The 23,016-nt window shown below is 53.5% G+C and overlaps 2 protein-coding genes across 8 annotated transcripts; both read left to right on the top strand.

The window, feature by feature from the left end:
- The first annotated feature begins 294 nt into the window (after nt 1–294).
- On the top strand, nt 295–8,471 carry SPNS1 (SPNS lysolipid transporter 1, lysophospholipid). 6 transcript variants are annotated; one of them, XM_049903960.1, is made up of 13 exons: nt 295–636; nt 721–929; nt 1,027–1,092; nt 2,991–3,127; nt 4,276–4,427; nt 4,515–4,581; nt 5,285–5,430; nt 5,910–6,065; nt 6,380–6,569; nt 6,904–6,969; nt 7,258–7,356; nt 7,666–7,837; nt 8,114–8,471. In XM_049903960.1, the coding sequence occupies exons 1-13, from the start codon at nt 512–514 to the stop codon at nt 8,206–8,208; spliced, it is 1,680 nt and encodes a 559-aa protein (XP_049759917.1). In that variant the 5' UTR covers nt 295–511; the 3' UTR covers nt 8,209–8,471. The 6 variants fall into 6 exon arrangements, with proteins under 6 accessions (XP_049759917.1, XP_049759920.1, XP_049759921.1 ...); XM_049903963.1 differs by having other exon boundaries at nt 297–391; nt 637–929; XM_049903964.1 differs by having other exon boundaries at nt 309–391; nt 725–929.
- A 578-nt stretch (nt 8,472–9,049) lies between these two features.
- Nucleotides 9,050–13,691, top strand: LAT (linker for activation of T cells). 2 transcript variants are annotated; one of them, XM_049903975.1, is made up of 12 exons: nt 9,050–9,416; nt 9,588–9,615; nt 9,733–9,767; nt 10,033–10,120; nt 10,266–10,330; nt 10,425–10,454; nt 10,539–10,602; nt 10,677–10,771; nt 12,607–12,669; nt 13,041–13,103; nt 13,194–13,286; nt 13,447–13,691. In XM_049903975.1, exons 1-11 carry the CDS (start codon nt 9,314–9,316, stop codon nt 13,265–13,267), a joined length of 708 nt encoding a protein of 235 aa, XP_049759932.1. In that variant the 5' UTR covers nt 9,050–9,313; the 3' UTR covers nt 13,268–13,286; nt 13,447–13,691. The 2 variants fall into 2 exon arrangements, with proteins under 2 accessions (XP_049759932.1, XP_049759933.1); XM_049903976.1 differs by lacking the exons at nt 12,607–12,669; nt 13,041–13,103; nt 13,194–13,286; nt 13,447–13,691 and adding an exon at nt 12,391–12,598.
- The last annotated feature ends 9,325 nt before the right edge of the window (nt 13,692–23,016 follow it).

Below are 23,016 nucleotides of genomic sequence, written 5' to 3'. Positions count from 1 at the left end.
CTGAGTCAGAAGGGTTAAGTGACTTCACCAATTCACAGAGGCACCCTTTAGGTTGGAGATTTCGGCGGGAACAGAGCCGGCGCTTTGCCATGGCCGCCCAGCCAGCTGAAACGCCGGGGGACGCGACGTGTGGGAGCTGGGTCCCCGGTTACCGTGGCGACCGACTCGTCAGTCCAGTGCCACCGGAGCCGGGGCGAAGCCGAAGAGACGCGATAAACTTTCCGTGGCAGCTTCCGTAGTCGGGCTGGCGGTCACGTGTCGGGGGCTGGTACGCGGTGGCTTCCTCCACTCGGGCCCCAGAGTCACATGACCTGCTCTAAGGCAGCATGGCGGTGGCCGTGGTGCAGCGCAGGGGCTGAGCTGCGGCGAGTGTAGAACGCTCCCAACTAGGGTGAGGGGCAGCCTCAGCCTGGGTGGGGGAGTAGGGCCCTGCTCAACCCGCTCCTGCCACCGGCATCGTCTGAATTCCGTGCTGTCCCCCCGCGCGGTGTGTCTGCCGGGACGGGGAGGCATGACAGGGTCCGGATCTCTTCTCAGCTGTGCACTGTGTCCCCGGGCAAGCTCTTCCTCCTCTGGGCGCACTTTCCTCGCCTGGGTTTCCTCCATCCTCTTTTCTGCAGCCTCCTCCCCTCGCAGGTGGGATCATCGGTGATAACCGGAGCGCGGGCGGGCGCGGCCCCCGGGGACCATGGCCGGGCCCGACACCACGCCCTTCCTCAGCCAGGCGGATGACACGGACGACGGACCAGTGCCTGGCACCTCGGGGTTATCGGGGTCCATGGGGGCCCCGAAGTCCGGGGAGCCTGAGGTCCCGGACCCAGAGGGACTGCAGCGCATCACGGGCTTGTCTTCGGGCCATTCGGTTCTCATAGTGGCCGTGCTGTGCTACATTAATCTTCTCAACTACATGGATCGCTTCACAGTGGCTGGTACTGGCTTCAGAGAGGAAGACAGGCGAGGGGAAGGGAGCGGGTTCCGAGGGTGGGGCTGTCTCGCTTGGCCCATCCTGAATCTTCTCCTTCCCAGGCGTCCTTCCTGACATCGAGCAGTTCTTTGACATCGGAGATGGTAGTTCCGGCCTTATCCAGACCGGTGAGTAGGGGCCCCTCCTGGGCACACAGCAGCTCTTCTACTTTCTCTGCCCTAGTTGGGGCCACATGCTGGCATGCCTGGGGCCCCGTTAATGGAGGTCTAGTGGCCAGAATCGCTATGAGTCAAAATCCGAGGCAACGGGTACTACAGTAAGTGGCCAGAGAAGGAGCCCTGGTGCAGTGGTGGAAAGGTTGGTGATTCTAACACACTGATGCCTCCAAGGGAGACCCTATGGGGGCAGTTCAGCTCTGTTCTATATGGTTGCTGTGAGTCAGAATCCACTCCACCACAGATGACAACAGAGGCCAGAACTAGGGGAGGTGTTGGCCTCGATCCTGCTCTGGCACTGTCCTGTTCAGTTGGAACACCACATTTAAAGAGGGAGTTAGTATAATGATTAAGATAGACCTGGTTTTAAATTTCAGCTTTTCCACTTAATGTGTGATGCTGGGCAAGGCACTCAACCTCTCTAAGCCTCACTTTTCCTTCTCCGTAAGATGGTACTCCCGATAACACAGTTCACTTTATAGAGCTGATATGAGGACTAAATGAGGTAAAGTGTGTGAAGTGCCTAGCACAGTGCTTGGCATGTGATGGGCACTCAATAAATAATGGCAGGAGAGAGTGCCTGGAATGGGGAGAGGTAAGTTTTACTTGTTCAGAGCTTTGGGACTTGCAGGAGAGGCACAGGTGGGGCCAAGTCGTTTTTCCCTTCATTCCCTCCTTCATTCATTTCTCAAACGTGTCTTAAGCACCTACAGTGTTTCAGATCCTGGAGGAAGTGGTGATAACATCTGCAGGACTTTGCTGAGATCTTTTATGCCCATTGTTTTCTAAACCTTTCATCGGCCCAAGGGATAGGTGTTATTATCCTTGCTTTATAGAGGAAGGAAACCCCTCCAGAGGGAGGCTTAGAAAAGAGTTAAGACTTGCCCAGAGTTACATAACAAGTTAGAGGCAGACCGAAATTTGAAACCAGTTTTGTGGTGGTCTTTTCTCCACTTCAGCCCAGTAAGGAACTAGAAGTATTTAAGGTGAAGTCTGGAGGAAGGAGAATGGGCTCATAGGTCAAGGTTTCCAACTTTTGAAGGCTTGTTGAGTTATAAGAAGTAAATCATTTTAGGCAGCCCCGTTTATTCACTTTTTCATTCAACAATTTTTTATTGAACAACAGTTTAGTGCTAGGCTCTGTATTAAGTGATGGAAACACAGTCATGGCCAGTATAGGCAGTCTGGGCTTTCATGGAGCCGGAATTCCACTGTGTATGAGGAGGCAACAGTCAATAAAAATGTAAACTAATAAATGAGATAATTTTCCATAGGGATAAGTGTTATACAGAAGAAAATGGCATAAACGCAATAGATAGCTAGGGGAAAGGTGTGTGGTGGTCTGGGGATGTATCTGAGCTGGAACCTGAAGGAGCTAAGCCCTATGAAACTCAGAAGAGAGGAGAGAATATTCCACATAGAGGGGACAGCAGGTGCCAAAAGCCCTAAGGTGCTATTGAGCTTGGGAAGTTGTAGGGACAGAATGAAGGCCATTGGGGTACAGAGAGTAGGAGGGACAGTAACTGGCGAGGCATGAGGTTGGGGAGGTAGGTAGGGGCTGGGCAGATGGGCGTTGTGAGCCATGGTACAGAGTTTGGGTGGAGGGAAGTGGCAAGTCAGCTGGACCATCCATTCTACAGTGGAAAGTTTGGGAAGATGTTGGAGCTGGGACTGGACAGTCTCCTTGGCAGGAAGCTCTGATGGGTTTCAGGGCTGCAATAGGGTGAACTCTTGGTGGGAGAAAGGTCGGGGATCTCTTACTTGGTCATCCCTGGCCCTCCTTGTGCTCCCAGAGCTGGGGGTCTGGGCAGGGGTCGGGGGCTGGACTTTGACTCTCTGCTTCCCTGCAGTGTTCATCTCCAGTTACATGGTGTTGGCACCTGTATTTGGCTACCTGGGTGACAGGTACAATCGGAAGTATCTCATGTGCGGGGGCATTGCCTTCTGGTCCCTGGTGACACTGGGATCATCCTTCATCCCCAGAGAGGTGAGGCCCCAAGCTGGCCCCTGATTCTAGCGACCCCTCCTCCCCCCACTCTGCCATCTCTTTGCTGCTGCTCCTTGGAGTCTGGGTCTCGGGAACTTCTGCAGTTTCCTTAGTCTGTGCCTTCTTATTCCTGCTCCTTGCCTGAGTTTATCTGCTCACCCCGTCCTCTCCCCTTTTCTTTTAGAACCTTCTTTTGTTCATCATTCCCTCTCCCCCTGACCATTGCCTGCCTCCACGCCACACTTGAACATTCGCATTTCTTACCGCGGACAGAATCTTCCTGGGCCACCCTCCCCTTCTCCCTCCTCCTCTCCGTGTCAGACTTCCTCGTGCTGAGCACCACTCTGGGTGCAGGGGCAGCCAGGGAAAGTTCTTCACTCTGCCTGCATGTTCTCACTCCCGCTCACCCCTGAAGCGTTGCTGGCTGACTTCTGCCCGACTGCTCCATTGAAGCTGTTCTTGGCCAAAGCCAGCAGTGACCTCCTGGTTGCTAAGTGCAGCTCCGGCCTCCTACTCCTCTTCTTGCTCAACCTGCTTGTAGCCTCTTGCTCGGTTGACCCACTTCTTTCTTCCTGAAGCTTTTTCTAACTTCTGACCCCACACTGGCTTCCTGCTTTCCTGGCTGTTGTTTCTTTGCTCCCGGTAAAGTTTTCTCCATCTGCTCTCACTCCCTGACCTGGAACTGTGTCCTCAGCCCTGGCGCTACACACTTCCCTTGGGTGGTTACACACTGGTCTTATTCCAGGTGTCTTTGGTAGACAAACGAGCCCTTATCCACGATCCTAATTCACTGTTGGGGTGTCTCAGATGGGGTGGGATAACAGAAAGTAAGATTTATTTTGTACCTACTAGGTGCAGAGTAATAAGTAGACCTTTTTTTTTTTTCCAATCCTCCCAGCAGTTCTGTGAGCAAGGTATTATTATTCCATTTTTGCAGATGAGGAAACTGAGGCTCAGAGAGGTTAAATTACTTTCCCAGAGTCACAGCTAGTAAGTAAGTGGTGGAGCCAGGATTCAAGCCCAGGTCTGTCTGATCCTAAAGCCAGGCCTCTCCCGCCATCCCCACGGCCTCTCTAGAGCCAGCCAGTGAGGTAGGCTGGGAGGCTGGCTTCAGGGCGGGCTGCTACCTCCCTTGTCTCATTCCCCAGCGTTTCTGGCTGCTCCTCCTGACCCGGGGCCTGGTGGGGGTCGGGGAGGCCAGTTACTCCACCATCGCGCCCACGCTCATTGCTGACCTCTTCGTGGCAGACCAGCGGAGTCGGATGCTCAGCGTGTTCTACTTTGCCATCCCTGTGGGCAGGTGAGTGGGCCTTGGGCCTGGTGGGGCAGAGGGCCTGGAATAGGAGGGATGACTGACTGGCTCTCCCCCTGTCCCCTCCATCCCCAGTGGTCTGGGCTACATTGCAGGCTCCAAAGTGAAGGATGTGGCTGGGGACTGGCACTGGGCTCTGAGGGTAAGTCTGATCATTGATTGCCTGGGGAGGGTCAGCGCCATTCTCGCTGGTCCCCATTTCCTACCCTTACATACCCCCTTGGTGAGGCAGTGAAACCTGGCTGCCCTCACCACGAGGCCAGGAAGAACTCTTGGTTGCAGATGACAGAGCCCACTGTAAAGCTGTAAGCCTAAAGAAGGGACTGTATTGGCACTCATAACGGAAAGTCCCAGGCGGAGCTGCACATAGACCTGGCTCCAGCCCTCCCATTGTCATGGGACTTTGATCATCTTGTTCTCAGCTTTCCTCTCCTCTCTGGTCACTTGATTCTCAAGCCAGTGAAAGCTCCAAACTAGCACCTTACTGTTTAGAAACCTCGGTACTCTGGAATCTTGAGTGGTTGTCGTGGATTGGTGTCTGGTTAGATCAGTGTGGGTCACATGGCCAAGCCTGGGTTACATGTCCAGCCCTATTTGAATTACGTGGATTGAGAGAAGGGGAGGATGGTTCCCCCCAAAAAGATTAGGGTGCTGTTACCACAGAGGGAACAAAAGTTAAGCTTGCAGAAACAGGGTGGGTCCCTAGTGACAGCCTCCCCCCACTCCCAATTACAGGTTCAGCTTCCTTGGGGCCCCAGTTGTCTATACATGCCCTCTCTCTCCCCAGTCCCAGCGTTTGAGTCTGTCCCTGCCAGGGCCTGTCATGAAGTGCACTCTTTCCCTAGGTGACGCCAGGTCTAGGAGTGGTGGCTGTCCTGCTGCTCGTCCTGGTAGTACGGGAGCCACCAAGGGGAGCTGTGGAACGCCACTCGGACTCACCACCCCTGAGCACCACCTCCTGGTGGGCAGATCTGAGGGCTCTGGCAAGAAAGTGAGTTTAGTCCCGTCCTAGTCCAACAGCTAAGGCCCTGAGGGAGGCCCTGAACATCTTGTTTGAGTGGGCATGGTCCTTGTTTTCTGTTCTGTCAGCTGGCCATTCCCCAGGAAACCCTGGTGGTGTAGTGGTTAAGTGCTACGGCTGCTAACCGAAAGGTTAGCAGTTCGAATCCACCAGGTGCTCCTTGGAAACTATGGGGCAGTTCTGCTCTGTCCTATAGGGTCGCTGTGAGTCAGAATCGACTCGACGGCACTGGGTTTGGCTTTGGTTTGTTTGGCCATTCCCCAAGGCCAGGGATTCCACCAGCACTGCCCCCTTGTGGCAGCTGCTTGAATTACAGGCCCAGGAGCCAGGCCAGGAGCCTCCACATGTAGTGTGCTGACCTTACCAAGTCATGCCAGGAAGGGAGAACAACGGTCCTCTGCCCTGACCTCTTGGTGAAGGCTGACCTCCTCCTTCCCTCCCGTCTGCAGTCCCAGTTTCGTCCTGTCGTCCCTTGGCTTCACTGCTGTGGCCTTTGTCACGGGCTCTCTGGCTTTGTGGGCTCCTGCATTCCTGCTGCGTTCCCGTGTGGTCCTGGGGGAGACCCCACCCTGCCTTCCTGGAGACTCTTGCTCCTCCTCTGACAGGTGCGCAGATGAGACTGGGCTGGATGGCCTGCAGGTGGCAGGGGTGGAGTGAAGAGAGGCTGCTTTCAGACTCGGGTAAAGAGTTTGAATCCTGACTCCACAAGCTACCTCCTCTCTCTGAGTCTGTGAAATGGCTGATAATGTGAAATACGCCTTCCTCTTGGGGCTTTGTGAACCACAGGGCCTGGGCCTGGATAGACGGGAGTGGTGCGGGCAGCTGGGATGGAGCATCTTCCTCTCCAGGCCTTGGGAGCGAGGCTGGGGGGCTTTGTAGGCAAAGGAACTAGGCCACATGCCCCTATCCTGTCCCCTAGCCTCATCTTCGGGCTCATCACCTGCCTGACTGGCATCCTGGGTGTGGGCCTGGGCGTGGAGATCAGCCGCCGCCTCCGCCGCTCCAACCCCCGGGCTGACCCACTGGTCTGTGCTGCTGGCCTCCTGGGCTCCGCACCCTTCCTCTTCCTGTCCCTCGCCTGTGCCCGTGGTAGCATCGTGGCCACTTACGTGAGTAGCCAACAGGTGTCAAGGATGTGTTCTGGGTCTGGGGTGGAGGAATGGTATGCTGGGGCAGGCCGAGGGTCAGCCAGCATAGTGGTTAAGAGCAGACTCTGGAGTGGGAATGCCCGGCTTTGAATCCTAGCTCTGCTCCTTCCCAGCTGTGTGACATTGGTGACTTAACCTCTCTGTGCTCCGTTTCCTTATCTGTAAAGTGGGCGTAATGGTAGCACCTGGCTTCCAGGGGTGTTGTGAGGAGGAAATGAGTTAATAGATGAGCCTGGTACATGGTAATCACTCTGTGTGTTTGTTCTTGTGATGGCGAGATCTCTCCTTCCCCCAGATTTTCATCTTTATTGGGGAGACACTGCTGTCCATGAACTGGGCCATTGTGGCTGACATTCTGCTGGTGAGTAGCTAGGAGCTCCAGGGTTAGCCCAGAGGCTGATGGGAGCAGGGATTGGGTCAGGAGGCTTTTTATCCTTTCTTCAAAACCCACCCCAGACTGACTCTGGAATCCAGCTCCAGATGGACCTGTAATCCTGGCCCTGACCTGTGGCCTGGACCTCAGTCACATCTCTGAGCCAGGGGTTACCTCTGACCCCTGCCTAGCTGAGCCCTGGCCCTGTCCTCATCCTCTGCCTCCTGTTTCTCCTGGGGGAGCCTGCCCACTGAACCCTCCTCCTCCTGCCCCTAGTATGTGGTGATCCCCACGCGACGGTCCACTGCGGAGGCCTTTCAGATTGTGCTGTCCCACCTGCTGGGTGACGCTGGGAGCCCCTACCTCATTGGCCTGGTGAGCACTGTCCCTTGGCTGGACCTGTGGGCGTCAGGGGGCCCTTCATTCCCAGGACCAGCACCAGTTAAGTTCCATGTCCACTGGCCAGGCACTCCTCAGCTTGGAGCCTCAGCTAGACCAAAAGGATCTCATCTTCAAAGATCTCCAGCAGGAAGGCTGGGGGCCTGTCCCGGGTGCTACAAACTTTCTTCCCTTTCCCAGGCTCCGTTTTCCTTTTCCAGAGTCCAGGGGCTCCCTCTCCCACCTCCTTTCTAGGTCTCTGCTGGTGTTCCTCGCCTCTGATGGCTCACTGTCCTCTCCCCCCAGATCTCTGACCGCCTCCGCCAGAGCTGGCCCCCCTCCTTCCTGTCCGAGTTCCGGGCCCTGCAGTTCTCGCTCATGCTCTGCGCCTTCATTGGGGCACTGGGTGGTGCGGCCTTCTTGGGCACCGCCATCTTCATCGAGGGCGACCGTCGGCGGGCCCAGCTCCACGTGCAGGGTCAGTCGGGACCTCCTTTTGTCTGTAGCTCCCTACCTGACTTCACGACTCTGCCTACCTGTCTGTCTGTCCATCTGTCTGCCCAGTCCTGTGTACCTGGCATCTCTCCCCTCGTTCAGCTCTGGGTCTGTCTGTCTAACAGGCTGATGTCTGTCCGTGTCCACAACCCTGGCTCTCCGGCTGCTGCCCCATCCACTTCTACTGCTTGTTTGTTCCCCGACCCCTAGTTTTGTGTCTGTCCCTCCAGCCCTGGCTCTGACCCTTCTCTCCCTCCAGGTGTGTTGCGTGAGGCAGGGCCAACAGATGACCGTATCGTGGTGCCCCAGCGAGGCCGCTCCACTCGGGTCCCTGTGTCCAGTGTGCTCATCTGAGGGGACATTGCTCACCTATCTGCATACCTGTCACTCCTGGTCCCAGCCCCACCTCAGGTGGGGCCCAGGCCCAAAGCCTTGGCCTGGCCCAGCTCCCAGGAGGGCCCTGGGCCGTGTTCCAGCTTCCAGACACTAAAGGGCAGCCCAGTGGGGCTGGGGAAGGTGGGGGCCCAGGGGATCCCTTCCACTGGGGCAGTCCCAGGGGCTCGGTGCTATTTGTAACTGAATAAAATTTGTAGCCAGACCTCAAGTGCCTGCTGGAGTCTTTCTGTGGGTTCTTGTGACCTCTGGCTATGCAGGGCTGCCGCCTCCCCAACCCAGGGCTCCTGGGATGGTTGGGTCACTCCTGTGAGGTTGTTGGCAAGTCCCTGTGCTCTGGCCGGGTGAAGGAGAGGGGACTGCTCTCCTCCAAGTGAGCTGGCTCGATGTGACCATGAGTCACGCCTATGTTCCCCCCCAGATCCTGCCCCTCTGGCGGGCAGGCTGGGGTGAGGTGGGGGTGGGCACTGCCCTATGCCCTTCAAATTCCCAGCCTCAGAGCCTCCTTCCCGGCTGCCTTCTCCAGCCCATGGATACGCGGAGACCAGGTTCCTGGCCGCCTGGCAGGGGTCTTCCTCCTCCCATCAGCCTGCGTTGCCCCCCTCCTGGGGGAAGGCAGACCCTTCATGAGGGCCTTCTCCCGCTCCCTGCTGGTGGGTGGGGGTGGGAAGGGGCGGGTGCAGCCGGCTGAGGAGCCGATGATTTCCTGCCCTCACCCGGTGCTCACCACAGCTTCCTGCTGCAGGCGGGCGGGTGGGTGCCCAAGGAGAGGCGGTGCGGAGCTGAGGCACAGGTACGACGGGCGCAGGGACGATGCAGGGGGTGGCTGGGGCCCCGGATCCCAGCCCAGGCTCTGGCCTGACCGACTTGGGGCCGGTGGTCTTGCAGAGCCAGGGGTGACCCCCTCGCAGCCCCGCCAGGGGAGGGAGCCCCCAGGAGGGCACAGCTGCCGCCCCAGCAGGCTCCCCAGCCTGGTACCCTGCTGGACCCAGTCCAAGCCCTGCTGCAGCTCTGCTCTTGAGGGCCTTCAGGGGGCAACCAGGCCTGCTCCAACCCCTCTCCACAGATGGAGACGGCGGTCGTGGTCTCCACTGTGCTGGAGCTCCTGCTGCTGCCCCTCTTAGCTGTGCTGCTGCTGGCCCTATGTCTGCGCTGCCGCGAGCTGCCAGGTGAGTGGGGAGCTAGCGGGGGCACTGGCTGCTTGAACACAGAGATCCTCACCCCACCCCCCACCCCAATTTGCTTCTGCACCCAGAGACTCTGCAAGCCCCCAGACTCTAGCCCTCTCTAACACCCCACCAGTACCCCTTTTCCTGCCTTACCGGCCTTCTCTTCCCCAGGCTCGTATGACAGTGCTTCCTCAGATAGGTGAGTCTCCCCTTGTCTACCCTGTGGGTCCCCCTTACTACCCTGCAGCAGGCTGGGCCTCAGGGGCTGGGCAGGGGCTCTCATGGCCCCATTCCCAAGCTATGTCTCTCCTGGCAGTCTGTACCCAAGTAACATAGTGGTCAAGCGGCCTCGTGAGTACATGGGACCTTTGGGTGGAGGGATGAAGGTCCCTGTGTGTGAGCAAGAGTGTGCCTTTGTGGAGGTCTCTGCTGGGGCTGCCCATCTGGGTCTGTGTCTTGCACCGTGGCATGAGCTGGGGATGGGGAGGGAGACGGGAAGCCCTCAGGCCTGTCTGGGCACAGGAGCTTCTGGGGTCTTAGTCTGCCCTTCAAGGCCTGGGTGAGGGTAGGGAGCATGATGACCGCAGTCATTCCTTCAGCTTGGTCCTATCCTCAGACACTCTCGCCCCCTGGCCACCTGCCAACTCCTACCCACCCGTTACGTCTTACCCACCCCTGAGCCAGCCAGACCTGCTCCCCATCCCGTGAGTAGCCCCTGAACCACCTCTCCCCCAGCTCCCATTCTCTGCCCTCTCACCACCCCCCAAATTGGGGGCCTCTTTTCCTGTTGCAAACCCCCTTGCCCCCAGGTCCCTTTCCTAGGCATGACCCCTATCCTTTGACTCCCAGGAGATCCCCACAGCCCCCCGGGGGCTCCCACCGGATGCCATCTTCCCGGCAGGACTCAGATGGCGGTAAGTGTGGAGAAGGGGTTTGGGGGGCCAGGGCTGGGCAGAGGACAGGCCTAGCCTGAGCTGACTCAGTTTCTCTCTTGCTCCCTCTCTGAAGCCAACAGTGTGGCGAGCTACGAGAATGAGGGTGCGTCTGGGACCTGAGGTTCCCTGGCTGGGTGGGGAGGCTGGGACCTGTCCTGGGCTGTGCTGACACCTGTGTCACCCCCAGAGCCAGCCTGTGAGGACACAGACGAAGACGAGGATGAGGAAGACTATCACAACGAGGGCTACTTGTGAGTGGCTGGGTGGGAGATGGGGGCTGAGTCTGGGGTATTCTTGCTTACCCGCCATTTTCCTTCCGCCTCAGGGTGGTGCTTCCCGACAGCACCCCAGCCACCAGCACTGCTGTCCCACCAGCTCCTGTGCCCAACAACTCAGGCCTCCGAGACAGTGCTTTCTCCAGTGAGTTGGTGGTCCTGACCATTCCTCTTCCTCTCTTACAGCTTATGTGTGGCTGGCCCCCTCCAGTCTTCTCTCTTCTATTATTTCTTTGTTGATTTCTACCTCTACCCCTTGGTTTTGTCTTTTCTCCCTTTCTAGAACTCTTGTCCTTCAGATACTGGGCTTTCTGCTCTGATCTTCTCATTTTCCTACCTTCTCTCCCCTCCTTCCTATCTCTTTGTCTTTTTGTTTTATTGTCTGGGAGATTTTAACTTCCTTTTTCCAGCCCTTCTACTGGTATTTTGTTTCTGCTATCCAAAGCACTTTCTTGGTCGTTGTTCCTTTTTTATAGCCTCCTGTTTCTGTTTCATGGAGGCAATATTGTCTTGTAAATCTCTAAACATATTAATTATAATTGTCCTTTTTTTTTCTTTGACGTTTTCTTCTGCTTACGGCACTGTCTCAGTTTCTTCTGAGTTGCTCTTCAGTCAGAATTGACTCGACGACAATGGGTTTGGTTTTCTCCATCTTCATTTTGGTCTCATCCTGCATGTTGGAGGCTTTCCTCAATGTCTGAAGATCGTCAGTTTTTTGTTACTCTTCTCTCTCTACACTTGCCCTGGACTATCGTATCCACATGCCAATTTGCCACCTCTCTCCTGAGCCTCCACATTCTCTGTCCAGTTGCTTCTTTTCATCTATCCATCTGCCTCCACTGGGCTAATCGTAGGCGTATAACAGTTAACTAGGTAGGCTGCAACGGTAAAAATAGCTAATAGTTATTGAGGGCTTTGGAAGGAAGGCCTGGTGATCTGTTTCTGAAGGGTCACAGTCACGAAAACCCTGTGGAGCACAGTTCTTCTCTGACATACATGGGGCCGCCATGAATCAAAATGGCAACAAGTTACTAGTTTACTACGTAGAGTTTTATGTGTAGCAACTTATTAAACCCCACATCTCCCAGATGCTCTTGAAACTGACCCTCCTCACCCTGTGCCTCAGTGTTCTCATCTGCGTGATGGCAGGGTTTATTTAGTTCACAGACAGTTGGCAGCACTTACTCAGCACTCAGCCCTGTCCTAACGTTCACTGCTTTAATCTTCATGATAACCCTGTTATTCGCCCTGTTTTACAGATGAGAAAACTGAGGCACAGAGAGGTTAGGTCACTTGTCTCAGGTTACTCAGTGTTGGAGCTGGGATTTGAACCTGGGTAGTCTGACTCCAAAGCCTGGCTTGTCCATGTCCTCAATGGGGGAAATAAGTCAACAAAAGAACAAAATGATGTCGTGGTGATAAGTGCTACGAAGGGACTGAGATGGGGGAGTGGGATGGGCAGTGGCTGGGCAGGCAGGGCCAAGGTGGGCTGTCTGAGCAGGTGACATTTGAGGTGAGCCTGGTTGATGAGTGGGAGCCACAGGCCCCTCGGACTTGGCACAGCCAGAACCAAGCATGTCACCCCCCTCCACACACACTGCCAACTTCGCTCCACTCTAAGCTGCTCTTCATTTCTGTGCCCCAACCCAGGGGTCAGGCCAGGGTCCGTAAGCCTCCTGCTCTCCCCACCATTTCATTCATTCTAGTCAGCATTGGTTGAGGAGACCTACTTCTCTCACTGCCATGACCTTTGTTTTCATCCAGGCCACTGTCTCTTGTCCAGATGTCATCTGTGCAGAGAGGCCCTTTCTGTGTCTCTCTGGGACTGGCTATGGGGATGGCCTTGGATCTCTGCTTGGGAGTCTCAGATGGTTCTGTTGGAACTCTGGGTGTCTGCGCTGGAGGTTCTGGGAATCTATGTTTGAGGGTCTCTGGGTAACAGTGTTGGGGGTGGGGTGGGCTCTGATGGTTTTCCTATAGTGGAGTCAGGCGAAGATTACGTGAACGTTCCCGAGAGTGAAGAGAGTGCCGAAGCATCTCTGGGTGAGTGATGGCTTCCCTGGCTCCCTCTCAGGGCCCACCTTCTCTCCTTCACCCCTTCGTCCTGCAGTATGACCTGTTCCCCCACCCCTCATCTTCAGCGTGGCTGGACCACTCACTCGGTGTGGCTACCCCCTTCAGTGTGACTTAATCCCCGACCCCTCACCATCAGTGTGCCCCCACCCTGGCCCTTAGTATGGCCTGTGCACCTGTCCCCTTGCCCTCAGTACGGGTGACCCCACCCCAGGTATGATCTTACCCCCTCAGCCTGGCTCCCATCCCTCTGTCTGTCTTGTCCCCCTGCTCTCTTGCCCTCCACGTGGCCTGCCTTCCCTTTCGGTGTGGCTGTCACTTGTTCTGACCTGTCCCCATAGACGGAAGCCGGGAGTATGTGAATGTGTCCCAGGAGCTGCAGCCTACGGCCAAGACTGAGCCTGGTGCGTGCTGGGGGGATGGGGCAGGAGCTGGGGGGGCTACTGTGGGGGGACAGCTTTCGAGCCGGAGACCAACGTCTCTTCCCCTCACAGCCACCGCAAGTTCCCAGGAGGCGGAGGAAGAAGAAGAAGAAGAGGAAGGAGCTCCAGACTATGAGAATCTATAAAAGCTTAACTGAGGACCTGGTGAGAGCCCCTCCCATCCCTGGCCCTGCCCTCAAGAACCCCTTTCCAACCCTCCCCTCCATCTCAGGCCTATCCTCTCTGACTCTGGGGGCGTCTTCTGACCCCTGCTGACCCTTGAGCCCATTACCTACACCCTTACCCCTGCCCTGTGGTGTTTCAGGTAAGGCGAGTCTGCCTGGAGCCAGCCTTGTGGGATGGCAGAGCTGGGCAGCCGGAAGTGGCTCTGGGCGCCTTGGCTATGCCTTCGTTCCAGCCTGATATCAGCCTGAGAATTTCCCCCTAACTTATTGTCACTTTGGGGTCCAGCTTGTGTTCCCCCAACACTCTGCACCTTCTGACGCAGCCTGAGAATGGACTACCCTAGCCCCAGCCCTACTCTTTGACATAGAATAAAGGCTGGTGTGGTCTGTAGCTCTCTTGGCTTTGGTGGGCCTGGTGGCTAAGGGTGGGGTGTGCTGAGTGTCTACGTGTGTCTGTGTGAATCTGTGAGTCAGAGGCTGTCTGGATAGATCTGCGTGTGTGTGAATGTGTGTGTGTTTCTGTCGGTCTGTTCGGTCTGTGTGTCTCCATCCTTCTCCACAAGGGCTCAGTGCTTCTGAGGGGCCTGGCCAGGTATTGTATGACTGAGGATAGATGATGACTAGGGCAGGCTGGCACTTTTGCATTCCCCATGAGAAACAGACATGGCAGGCAAGATGATTGCTGAGCAGGCGGGAGAGTGGGATGTGGAGGACGGCCCTGGGTGGGAGTGGCTGGCCAGAGCGAGTTCCTTCTCCACTGGTCCTCAGTTTCTCCTTTTTTAAAACAAGGGGGTGGACCAGGAGACCTCCAAGGGCTTTGGTAGTTCTTACCTTTTGTGATTTTTCATTAAAACAGAACCTACAAAATTGTCTAAAACGTTAAATGTTGTTAGTCGGCTCTCGGGTTGATTCCAACTCGTAGCAACCTGTGTGACAGAGTAGAACTGCCCCATAGGATTTTCTAGGCTGTAATCTTATGAGAGCAGATCGCCAGGTCTTTCTCCCACAGAGTTGCTGGTTTGGTTTGAGCTCCCAACCTTTTGGTTAGCAGCCAAATGCTTAACCACAGCATTAATATAGACGGTGGCACTTTCAAAATTTTGATGTGCAGACAGATCACCTGGAGATCTTGTTAAAATGCAGATTCTTAATGTCGTTTTTACCTGGCCAGGATTCATTTCCCCTTATTTTGGGAGATTCACCTCAGTTTTCCTCTGGGATCCACTCCTTCCCCAATCTCATCCCATGTGGTTTTAGAGATTGTTGACTACCTCCTACCTCAGGGTGAGCACATGACCCAGACCTGGACCATCATCACCGTCCTTTCTCCTGGTCATCATGATTGGTTCAGGTATGGGCATGTGACGCAAGCTGGGCCAATGAAAAGCAGCCTTGAGATTTGGGCAGGAGGTGATGAGGAGAAGCTCTTATTTATTTATTTATCTCACCCCAGTAAAGCTAATGTAGAGGGCAGCATGGCCTAGAGAGATGGACAGGGCCAGGTTCCTGGTAGTGTCATTAGAACTCATGGGTCCAGTCTCACCTGAAATGAGACCTGTCCCCCAACCAAGACTTCCCAGTTACATGGCCCAATAAATTACCATTTTCTTCAACTGACTTGACGTGTGGTTTCTGTCACATACAACCAAAGTAGTCCTGATTGATACATAAAGTTGTTGGCAGTCCTCTGTGGACTCCAAAGGTGTTAACAACAGCTTCTCCTTGTAGAGCACCTACTGCATTTACATGCTTATGTAATCATCTTGACAAGCCTATTGTCAGTTACTGTCATCTCCATTTTGCATGTGAGGGTAAAAAGGCTCAGAGAAGTGAAGTGACTTGTCCAAAGGCACACAACTAAAGAGGCAAGTCTGGGACTAGATCAGCAGCTTTTGGCCTCGAATCACCTCCTCTTTCTGGTTACCCTACAAAACGCCACTGTCCTGCACGGGGGAGCTTATAAGAACCCCGATGGGAGAAGATGGGGGAGTAAGGGCTTGGGAAGGGAGCTGGACAGGTTGGACATAAACAGGTGGAGTTAAATAATTTTATTTGGAGGAAATAGGGGCAGAGGTGTCTTAGTCCCTGGGCTGAGGGACACAGAATTGTTCACCAACAAGATATGTTGGTAGGACCACTATGGAGAATAATCTAGCAACGTATAGCAAAGCTGAAGGTGCGTATTTCCTTTGACTTAGCAAGTTCCTGGGTATAAACCCTGACAAATCCTACCCCACGGCTCCAGGAGGCGAGTATGAGAAGGTTTAGGGCACCCTTGCGATGGCCCACACCTGGACACATGCCCATCAGCAATCAACAAACTGTAGTATGCTCACACAATGATACTCGACAGCAGATAAAAATGAGTGAATCGGAGCAACACCCTCCAACATTGATGAAATTCATCAACGTAATGTGGGGTGAAAAAAGGAAAGCAAGTGCTTTTGTGAAGTTACAAACGTGTCAAAATGATATGTACTGTTTGGGGATACACATATGTGGAAGAGTATCAAGATAGGTAGGAGGAATGAGGAATTCAGGACAGTGGTAGCGTGAAGTGGGGGGTGAGGAATGATGTTGTGGCCAAGTTCAAGGCAGGCTTCAGTGATATTTGTAATGTCTTATTCTTAAGCAGGGTGGGGTATGTGAGTGTTTGATGTATTATTCTTTAAGTGCATGTCTGATTCATTTCATAATAACGAAGAGTGGGGAGTGAGAACTTTGTCTTGAGCCCTGTGGGCGGCCTCTGGAGGGTTTGGAGCTGAGGACAACACGATCAGGTTGGTGTGTTAGCAAAAATGTATGGCTTGGTTGACCTCTTGTGAGGGCAGTTAAACAAGAGGCAGGAAGACTACTGAGGAGGTTGTTGGCGAAATCTAACTGAAAAACGGTGGGGCGGCCAAAGACGTGGCAGGGGGGATGGACAGAGGTGTAGAATTAGGAGGTGTTTGGGAGGTAAAAAAAAAAATGGGATGCAGTCATGGGTTGGCTATGGCTGTGGGGAATGGGAAGGGTCCAGGGTGACTCTGGTCCTTGCCTTGGTAGATGGTGACAGTGGTAGGGGAATTTGATGAAGCACCAAGAGCAGTTTCCCATTAGTGTTTCTTGGACCAAGCGAGGGGGTGTGGCTTTGCTTCCATCAGTTCGATGGACCAGGTGGAACAGAGAGAGCAGAGCCAATCCAATGAGGTCTGCGGGGCTGGTTCTGGAGTTTCTTGGTACATTGAGTTGGCCAGTTGGGAGAATCCCTGCCAATGAAACCTAGGAAGCAGAAATAGATTATTCTTGAATTTTGTTGTTGGGGGAAAGGTAGGTTTAATGATAAATGAGAGAGAAAGGGAGTTTCTGCAATTGCTGACAGAGACATCTGAGTGCTTTTAAAGCCATCAGGAGGTAACAGTTCTCTTGATGTGGGTTCTCCCAGAAGCAGACCTTGAGGTAAGGGCTTTAGTGTAAGTAGTTTATTTGGGAGATGGTCCCAGAAAGGAGAGCAGGAAAGTGAGACAGGAGAGAAGACAGCCAATGAAGGCATTATAAAGCCAATGACCACTGTGGGCAACTGGAGCTCAGACTTGCAGGGGAACTCTGGGAACCAGCCTGGAGCACAGGCATGTGAGTTATCCACCAGCCTGGAGCACTAGGCATGTGAGGGAGCCGGGGCATTTATACATCTGCTTCTGTTAGTCACTGGTTGAGGGCTGTTCCCTGGGGTGTTAGTTCTCTAAAACCTCTGGCCTGCACTCATATGGGCACAGTGGGCTCCAGTGGCCAGAGCCATCCCTCAGGCAAAGGGAGCCAGTTGCTGGCAGCTGAGCCAGGCAGTGTACACTGAACTGGGTAAGGTGTCAACAGTGACACAGTAGCTCTGGCTTTTGCTGGGGTTTAGTGCAGTTCTTCCCAAAATGCATTGTGTGCCCTGTGAGTCATGTGAGAAGCTTCACGAGAAAGGACTTTGTGGTCAGAAGAATTTGGGGGAGAGCTGCATTCTCCAGTGTATTCTTGCATAGTCACAATATGCATGCATGTATTAAAGGCTCCAAGAAGTCCTGTGATAATATCTTTGCTTAACTAGCATTTCCCAAATTGATTTGACTTCAGGGCCTTTAAGAAAAAGTTCTTATTAGCATTTTGCCGATCACTTTTAACATCTGGAGAGGATATCTTTTATTTTTGCCTGCTAGCCTCCATTCCTCCTTCTCCCAATGATGCCATCTGGATTACCTTTGGGGGAGCACCCTGCCCCCATTTGCAGTTCAGGTGACTCGAGTGGGACTACTTGTGAGATGGGCATGTGACCCAGGACTGGCTGATCATTACATCCACCCCTGGCCACAATAATTGCTTGATACAGGGGCCCATGACCCAATTCGGCCAATGAGACACATTCCTGAGATTTTTGATGAAGCCAATGGGAAAGAGAAGCTCTTTATTGACTGGCACTGCCGAGCTGGTAAGACATAGCCTGGGCTCTTGCAGGCGTCCACTTGTAGAGAGTCTGCCTGAGAATAAAGGCACCAGAGGCAAGCAGAGTCAGCAGGAATGGGAATAGAAAAGCTGAGTCCTGATGGCACGTCTGAAGCACCTGGATCCAATGTGTCCAAAGCCATTATTCCTTGACTCTTCTGTAACATGAGCCAGTCAATCCCTTTCCTCCTTCCTCCCTCCCTTCCCCTCTTCCTTTCCTTCTTTCTCTTCTTCCGTTTCTTGGACCAGATGGAGTCAGGCTTTCTGTCACTTGCAACAAAAAGATTCCTAAATGACATTTCCACCAAACCCCAACCACAATCAAGCCATCCTGCCTGGTGATGATACCCTGGTGGCCAATATGAGAAACTGCCAGGCCCACTTTTTCTCTCACCCACCACCTCCTCCTTTCCTGCTGGGAGACGCCTGGATGACCATTTCCTCCATCTTCCCCGTCACTGCAGGCAACCTGAAAAAAACCCTATTGCTATAGAGCCGATTTTGTCTCATAGTGACCTTCTAGGACGGAGTAGAGCTGTCCCACAGGGTTTCCGAAGAGCGGCTGGTGGATTTGAGCTGCTGACCTGTTAGCAGGTGAGCTCTTAAGCACTGCATCATGAGGTCTACCCCCACAGCTCCCTAATTCCCTCCCATTGTCCTTCTCTCTCCTCAATTCCCTCAGGCAAATCTTTCCAGACTTCCTTTACTTCTGTTTTATTTATTTGATTTTATTAGCCTCATGGCTGACAAGCAATCATTCCAAAGAGAAGCCTTTCTGTGTTATGGATTGAATTGTATCCCTCAAAAATATGTGTTGACTTGGTGAGGCCATGATTTCCAGTAGTACGTGGTTGTCCTCCATTTTGTGATCTGATGTGATTATCCTATGTGTTGTAAACCCTAACCTCTATGATGCTAATAAGGCAGAATTAAAGGCAGTTATGTTAATGAAGCAGGACTCAATCTACAGGATTAGGTTGTATCTTGAGTCAACGTCTTTTGAGATATAAAAAAGACAACCGAGCAGAGAGGAGAGGGACCTCCTACCACCAAGAAAGAAGAGTTGGGAGTGAAGTGTGTCCTTTGGACCCAGGGTTCCTGTGCTGAGAAACACCAGGGGAGGATTGATGACAAGGACCTTCCCCTAGAGCTGACAGAGAGCGAAGGTCTTCCCCTGGAGCTGGTATCCTGAATTTAAATTTGTAGCCTCCTAGACCATGAGAGAATAAATTTCTCTTTGTAAAAGCCACCCACTTGTGGTAATTCTGTTATAACAGCACTGACTAACTAAGACAACGTGCTTGGTGTCAAGAACACTGGAATGCACATCAGGAGGCATAACTTTTAGTCCCAACAATACCACTAAACATCTGTGGGACCTTGAGGACTTTTGAGGATGTTAGACTAAAACCTGGGCCCCTCACCCCAAAGGATGTCCTTGAAAGTGAGAGAACAAGTTCTCTTGTTGGCGAGGAGGTTGGAAATGTTCAGGTGTGCCTGGATTATCACCAACTCCCAGCTTTTCTCCAGCGCTCAGCTCTCCTTTCTGTGTTGACTCCAGTCCATACATTCTTTCCCTTTGTGGTCATGAGATGGCTCTGGCAGCTCCAGGGACCACATCCTTCCAGAGTCCCATCCTGGGGGACAAAATGTCCAAGTATTTCCAGCAAAAGCCCTAAAGTTACTCCAGCGGACTAGCTTGGGGTGCACGTCTCACCTGAATCAGTCACTGGACAGGAAAACACCATGTGCTGATCGGCTTAGGTGTGTGCCATGTGCTCCACCCCTGACTCTAAGAGACTGAAAATAAAGGAGGTACCCAAGGCAAATTAGGGGCTATCACTGGTAGAAGGGGGGGATGGTTACTGGGTGGCACTCATTCTACACCTGCTGTGTGCCAGACATTATTTCACACCCCTGTCCATTAGGTATGAGGAACCCCATTTTGTAGAAAAGAAAACAGGATCAGAGAGGCTAAGTGATTTCCCTGAGGTCACACAGCAAATTCCAAAGTTACAGAAGCTGCTAAACCACTGTGAAACTGCAGCCTACTTTGGGTGGGGGAGTGGGAGGCTGTGTACTGGTTAGTAATCGGTAGAAAAAGAAGAAAAGGAAAATTTCAGAGAGTGAATTCTTTGCACAGGAATTTTTGCCAGAACTCCTGGGAATGGGGCTCTGTATTTCTGCTGGGACCATTAGAAGGGAGGATGTGGGTCTGGTGCTGCCAGGGTCTACAATGTGAAGGAGGACGACTGCCTGAAAGAGGAGGCAGCTGGAGATGGAAGGAGACAGGTTGCTGAGAATGCGGCCTGAGGTCCTGGATCCACTTGTTCCGGAAACCGGATTCACCTCTGAACTGTTAGTTACATGAGTTAGTTAACACTCTTCTTTAGCTTGACCCAGCTGCAGCTGGGTTTCTGTCATTTGCAAATGAAAGCATCCTGACTCATACAGACAGGATGCTGTGGGAGCATCGACCTGCATGAACAAGGGCGGCCATTTCCAGGCACTTAACCATGTGCTATGCATGGCGCCACACACTTGAATTCGGCCCTTGCTATGACTCTTGAGTAAATTCTTCTCGTTATCACCCCTTTGTAAATGAGGAGACTGAGGCTTGGCCAGGGCAAGTAGCCAGACCAAGCAGGGCAGTTGCTCTCCCGCCTTAGCAGTCCAAGGCAGCCCCTGCTCCTGAGTGCTTCCTTCCTTGGTCCCATCCCACGGGAGCGCCTGCCCGCTGGCCTCTCTCTCCACCTCTGTACCTGAGGGAGGTGGACAGCTCAGGCCATTCAGAGTGAAGCTCCCTGAGGCCTTTTCATGGGGCTGCTGGCTCTGCGGCAGGCCTCAGGGAGTCCCTGGGCTTGGAGATACAGGGTTCCGTGAGCCCAGTGGGCTAATGCCTGAGGGCATCTGTGCTGTGGGGGCTGGGAGGACTCCTGGAGCTTTGGCCTCCTCCCCCTCAGGGCCCTTCTGGCTGCACCCTCAGGATCTGTCTGCCTCCTGGTGTACCTGGGTGGGCCTCTGAGGACATCTCAAAGTCTCCCACCTGGCTCTCAAAATCACCAATTTTCTTTCTATTTCCGGCTCCCCCTTCTCTAACACCTACACCCCAAGCCCTGACTCTGGCTCCCCCACTCCCCACCCCACTTGCTGCTTTCATTTTTGCCTCATTTTCAGCCTGTGTCTCTCTTCCTCCTATCTCCCTTTCTCTCTCCGCGAGTCTCTGGATCACCCCTCTCCTTTCTGACTGTCTCTGTTTCTGTCTCCACAGGTCTGTCTGTCTCTTTGTTTTTGCCTCTGCTGCTCTCTCTTTCTTTGTCTTTCTGTCTGTCTGCCTCTGTCTGTGCCTCGCTCTTTGTCTGCGTCTCCTTGTCTGTCTCTGTCTCTTTGGCCCTCTGCTTGTGTCTCGGTCTCTGTCATGGATATTCTGTCTCGCCAGTCTCGAGCTCTCTTTCTGAGATCTCTCTCCTGTTCTTTGTCTCCCTCCTCCTCTCCCTGCCCCTCCCTCCCCACATCCTGAGTTGTCTTTGGGGAACCGGAAATTCAGGGGATCAGAGAGATACCGGGAGGCTCAGCTGCTGCCGCCTAGCCCAGAGATAATGCGTGGTGGGGGCGGGTGGGGGTGGGGGCAGCCCAGAATCCACAGTGTTCCCTGCCCCCAACCTGATACAGACAGAGACAGACAGGTGGAGGAATCACACCACCTCTTCAGGCCTCAGTTCTAACCTCTGTGAACTGGGCCTGATGAACCCGCTGCACTCAATGGGTTGGCGTGAGAATGGTATAAAGCAGCCTGGCCAGGGTGGGGGCTCAGTAAGGCAGGGTGAAGGTGACACAGGAGGGAGAGGTGCACCCCAGCGGGCTAGCAAGGGCTGAGAGGAGGGGAGGGGAGTCCTCAGTGCTCTTGAGCGCATCCCAGTCATCCCATCAGTTAGATGGCCTTGGTAGTAATTACTCTGTGACAGGCCTTGTTCAAATATTTACTGCTTTAACCCTCGCACAACCCTGTGGGGTCAGTACTGTTATTAATTCTTAGAGCCTGGAGCTCCTTCCTCGCCCTGGGCCTCCGATTCAGAAACTGAGGCACAGAGTAGTTGAGTGAACTGCCTAAAGTCACACAGCTAGGAATCTCGAGGGAATACTGCAAGCCTCTACTGATCCAGTTAGACCAGTTCTTGCTAAAAAAGAGGCCATATAGCTCAGGAGAGAAAGTCATTTTCTTCTCAACTCTGATAGCAGTGATGGAGAAAGTCTTTTTTGGGGTGCTGTTTTCAACAACCCGGACATTTACTAACCTCCCTTTTTCCACAGAGGGAGAAAGTCCCTCAGCTCAGTGCCCTGAGCAGGCAGCTCTATAAAATTAAGTAATTAATTTTAATTTTTGTTGGCTTTATTATTTAGTGTTTCCTTTTTTTTTAAGAGCAAGCAACATTGGTTTTCCACTTAGCAGTGGGACATATAGTTGCCTTTTAAATCAATGTAAGTTTTAAAAGGAAGTTATTTTAAGAGAAATTATAAGGCAATTGGGTATAGGCAGTTTATGGGTGTGGCAAAAGTCATGAAAGTGCATTCAGAAGAATCTGGAACACTTGGTGACTGAGGGCCTGTTTCTGGCTCTGTTACGTCCTACTCCCAGTCTGGCAGAGCCCTCGATTGCCTGCCCAAGGCCACACGGTCAGCCAGTGGCAGAGCTGGGACCTCAGCAGCCATCAGCAGGGACTGTAGAAATGACTGCAGAGTTGATGGAGTCTGGGGCACCCTCTGAATCCTTCAGAGTTCCTGGTAGTGACCAACAGAAACCAACTGGGGCTATTTGATGCCAGAGAGATGCACAGGAAGTAGACCCAAGCACAGAGCGTCACAGGAGAGTGGGCTTTGGAGAACCTGCTGGAAGCAAAAGGATGGTCCTGATCTCAGGTAGCAGCTGCTGCTGTGCCCCAGACACCCCACCCCAGTCCTGCCTTCAGGCCACTGGGGTTGACTCCTAACTGACCCTCCCTCTTTGCTATCTGCATCTTGCCCTTGGCCTAGCCCAGGCCCCACACCTACACTCAGGCTGCCTAGGGGTTGAGGAGGGGGTTCTCTCCACAAGGGACGTGGGGTCCAGAGCCCTCTAATACCCCACAACGGCATCTTCTTCCACATAAATCAGGGCTATTGGCTGTGGAAATCAACAAATGTCCACCCCACCTTCCTTCTCCCTGGTCTTTCTACTCCCAACCAGGGAGCCATGTGTCCCTCCCCTC

The sequence above is a fragment of the Elephas maximus genome, chromosome 12, assembly GCF_024166365.1.
Source record: "Elephas maximus indicus isolate mEleMax1 chromosome 12, mEleMax1 primary haplotype, whole genome shotgun sequence".
NCBI classification, from domain to species: Eukaryota; Metazoa; Chordata; class Mammalia; order Proboscidea; family Elephantidae; genus Elephas; species Elephas maximus.
This window is presented reverse-complemented; position numbering and strand designations above follow the sequence as displayed.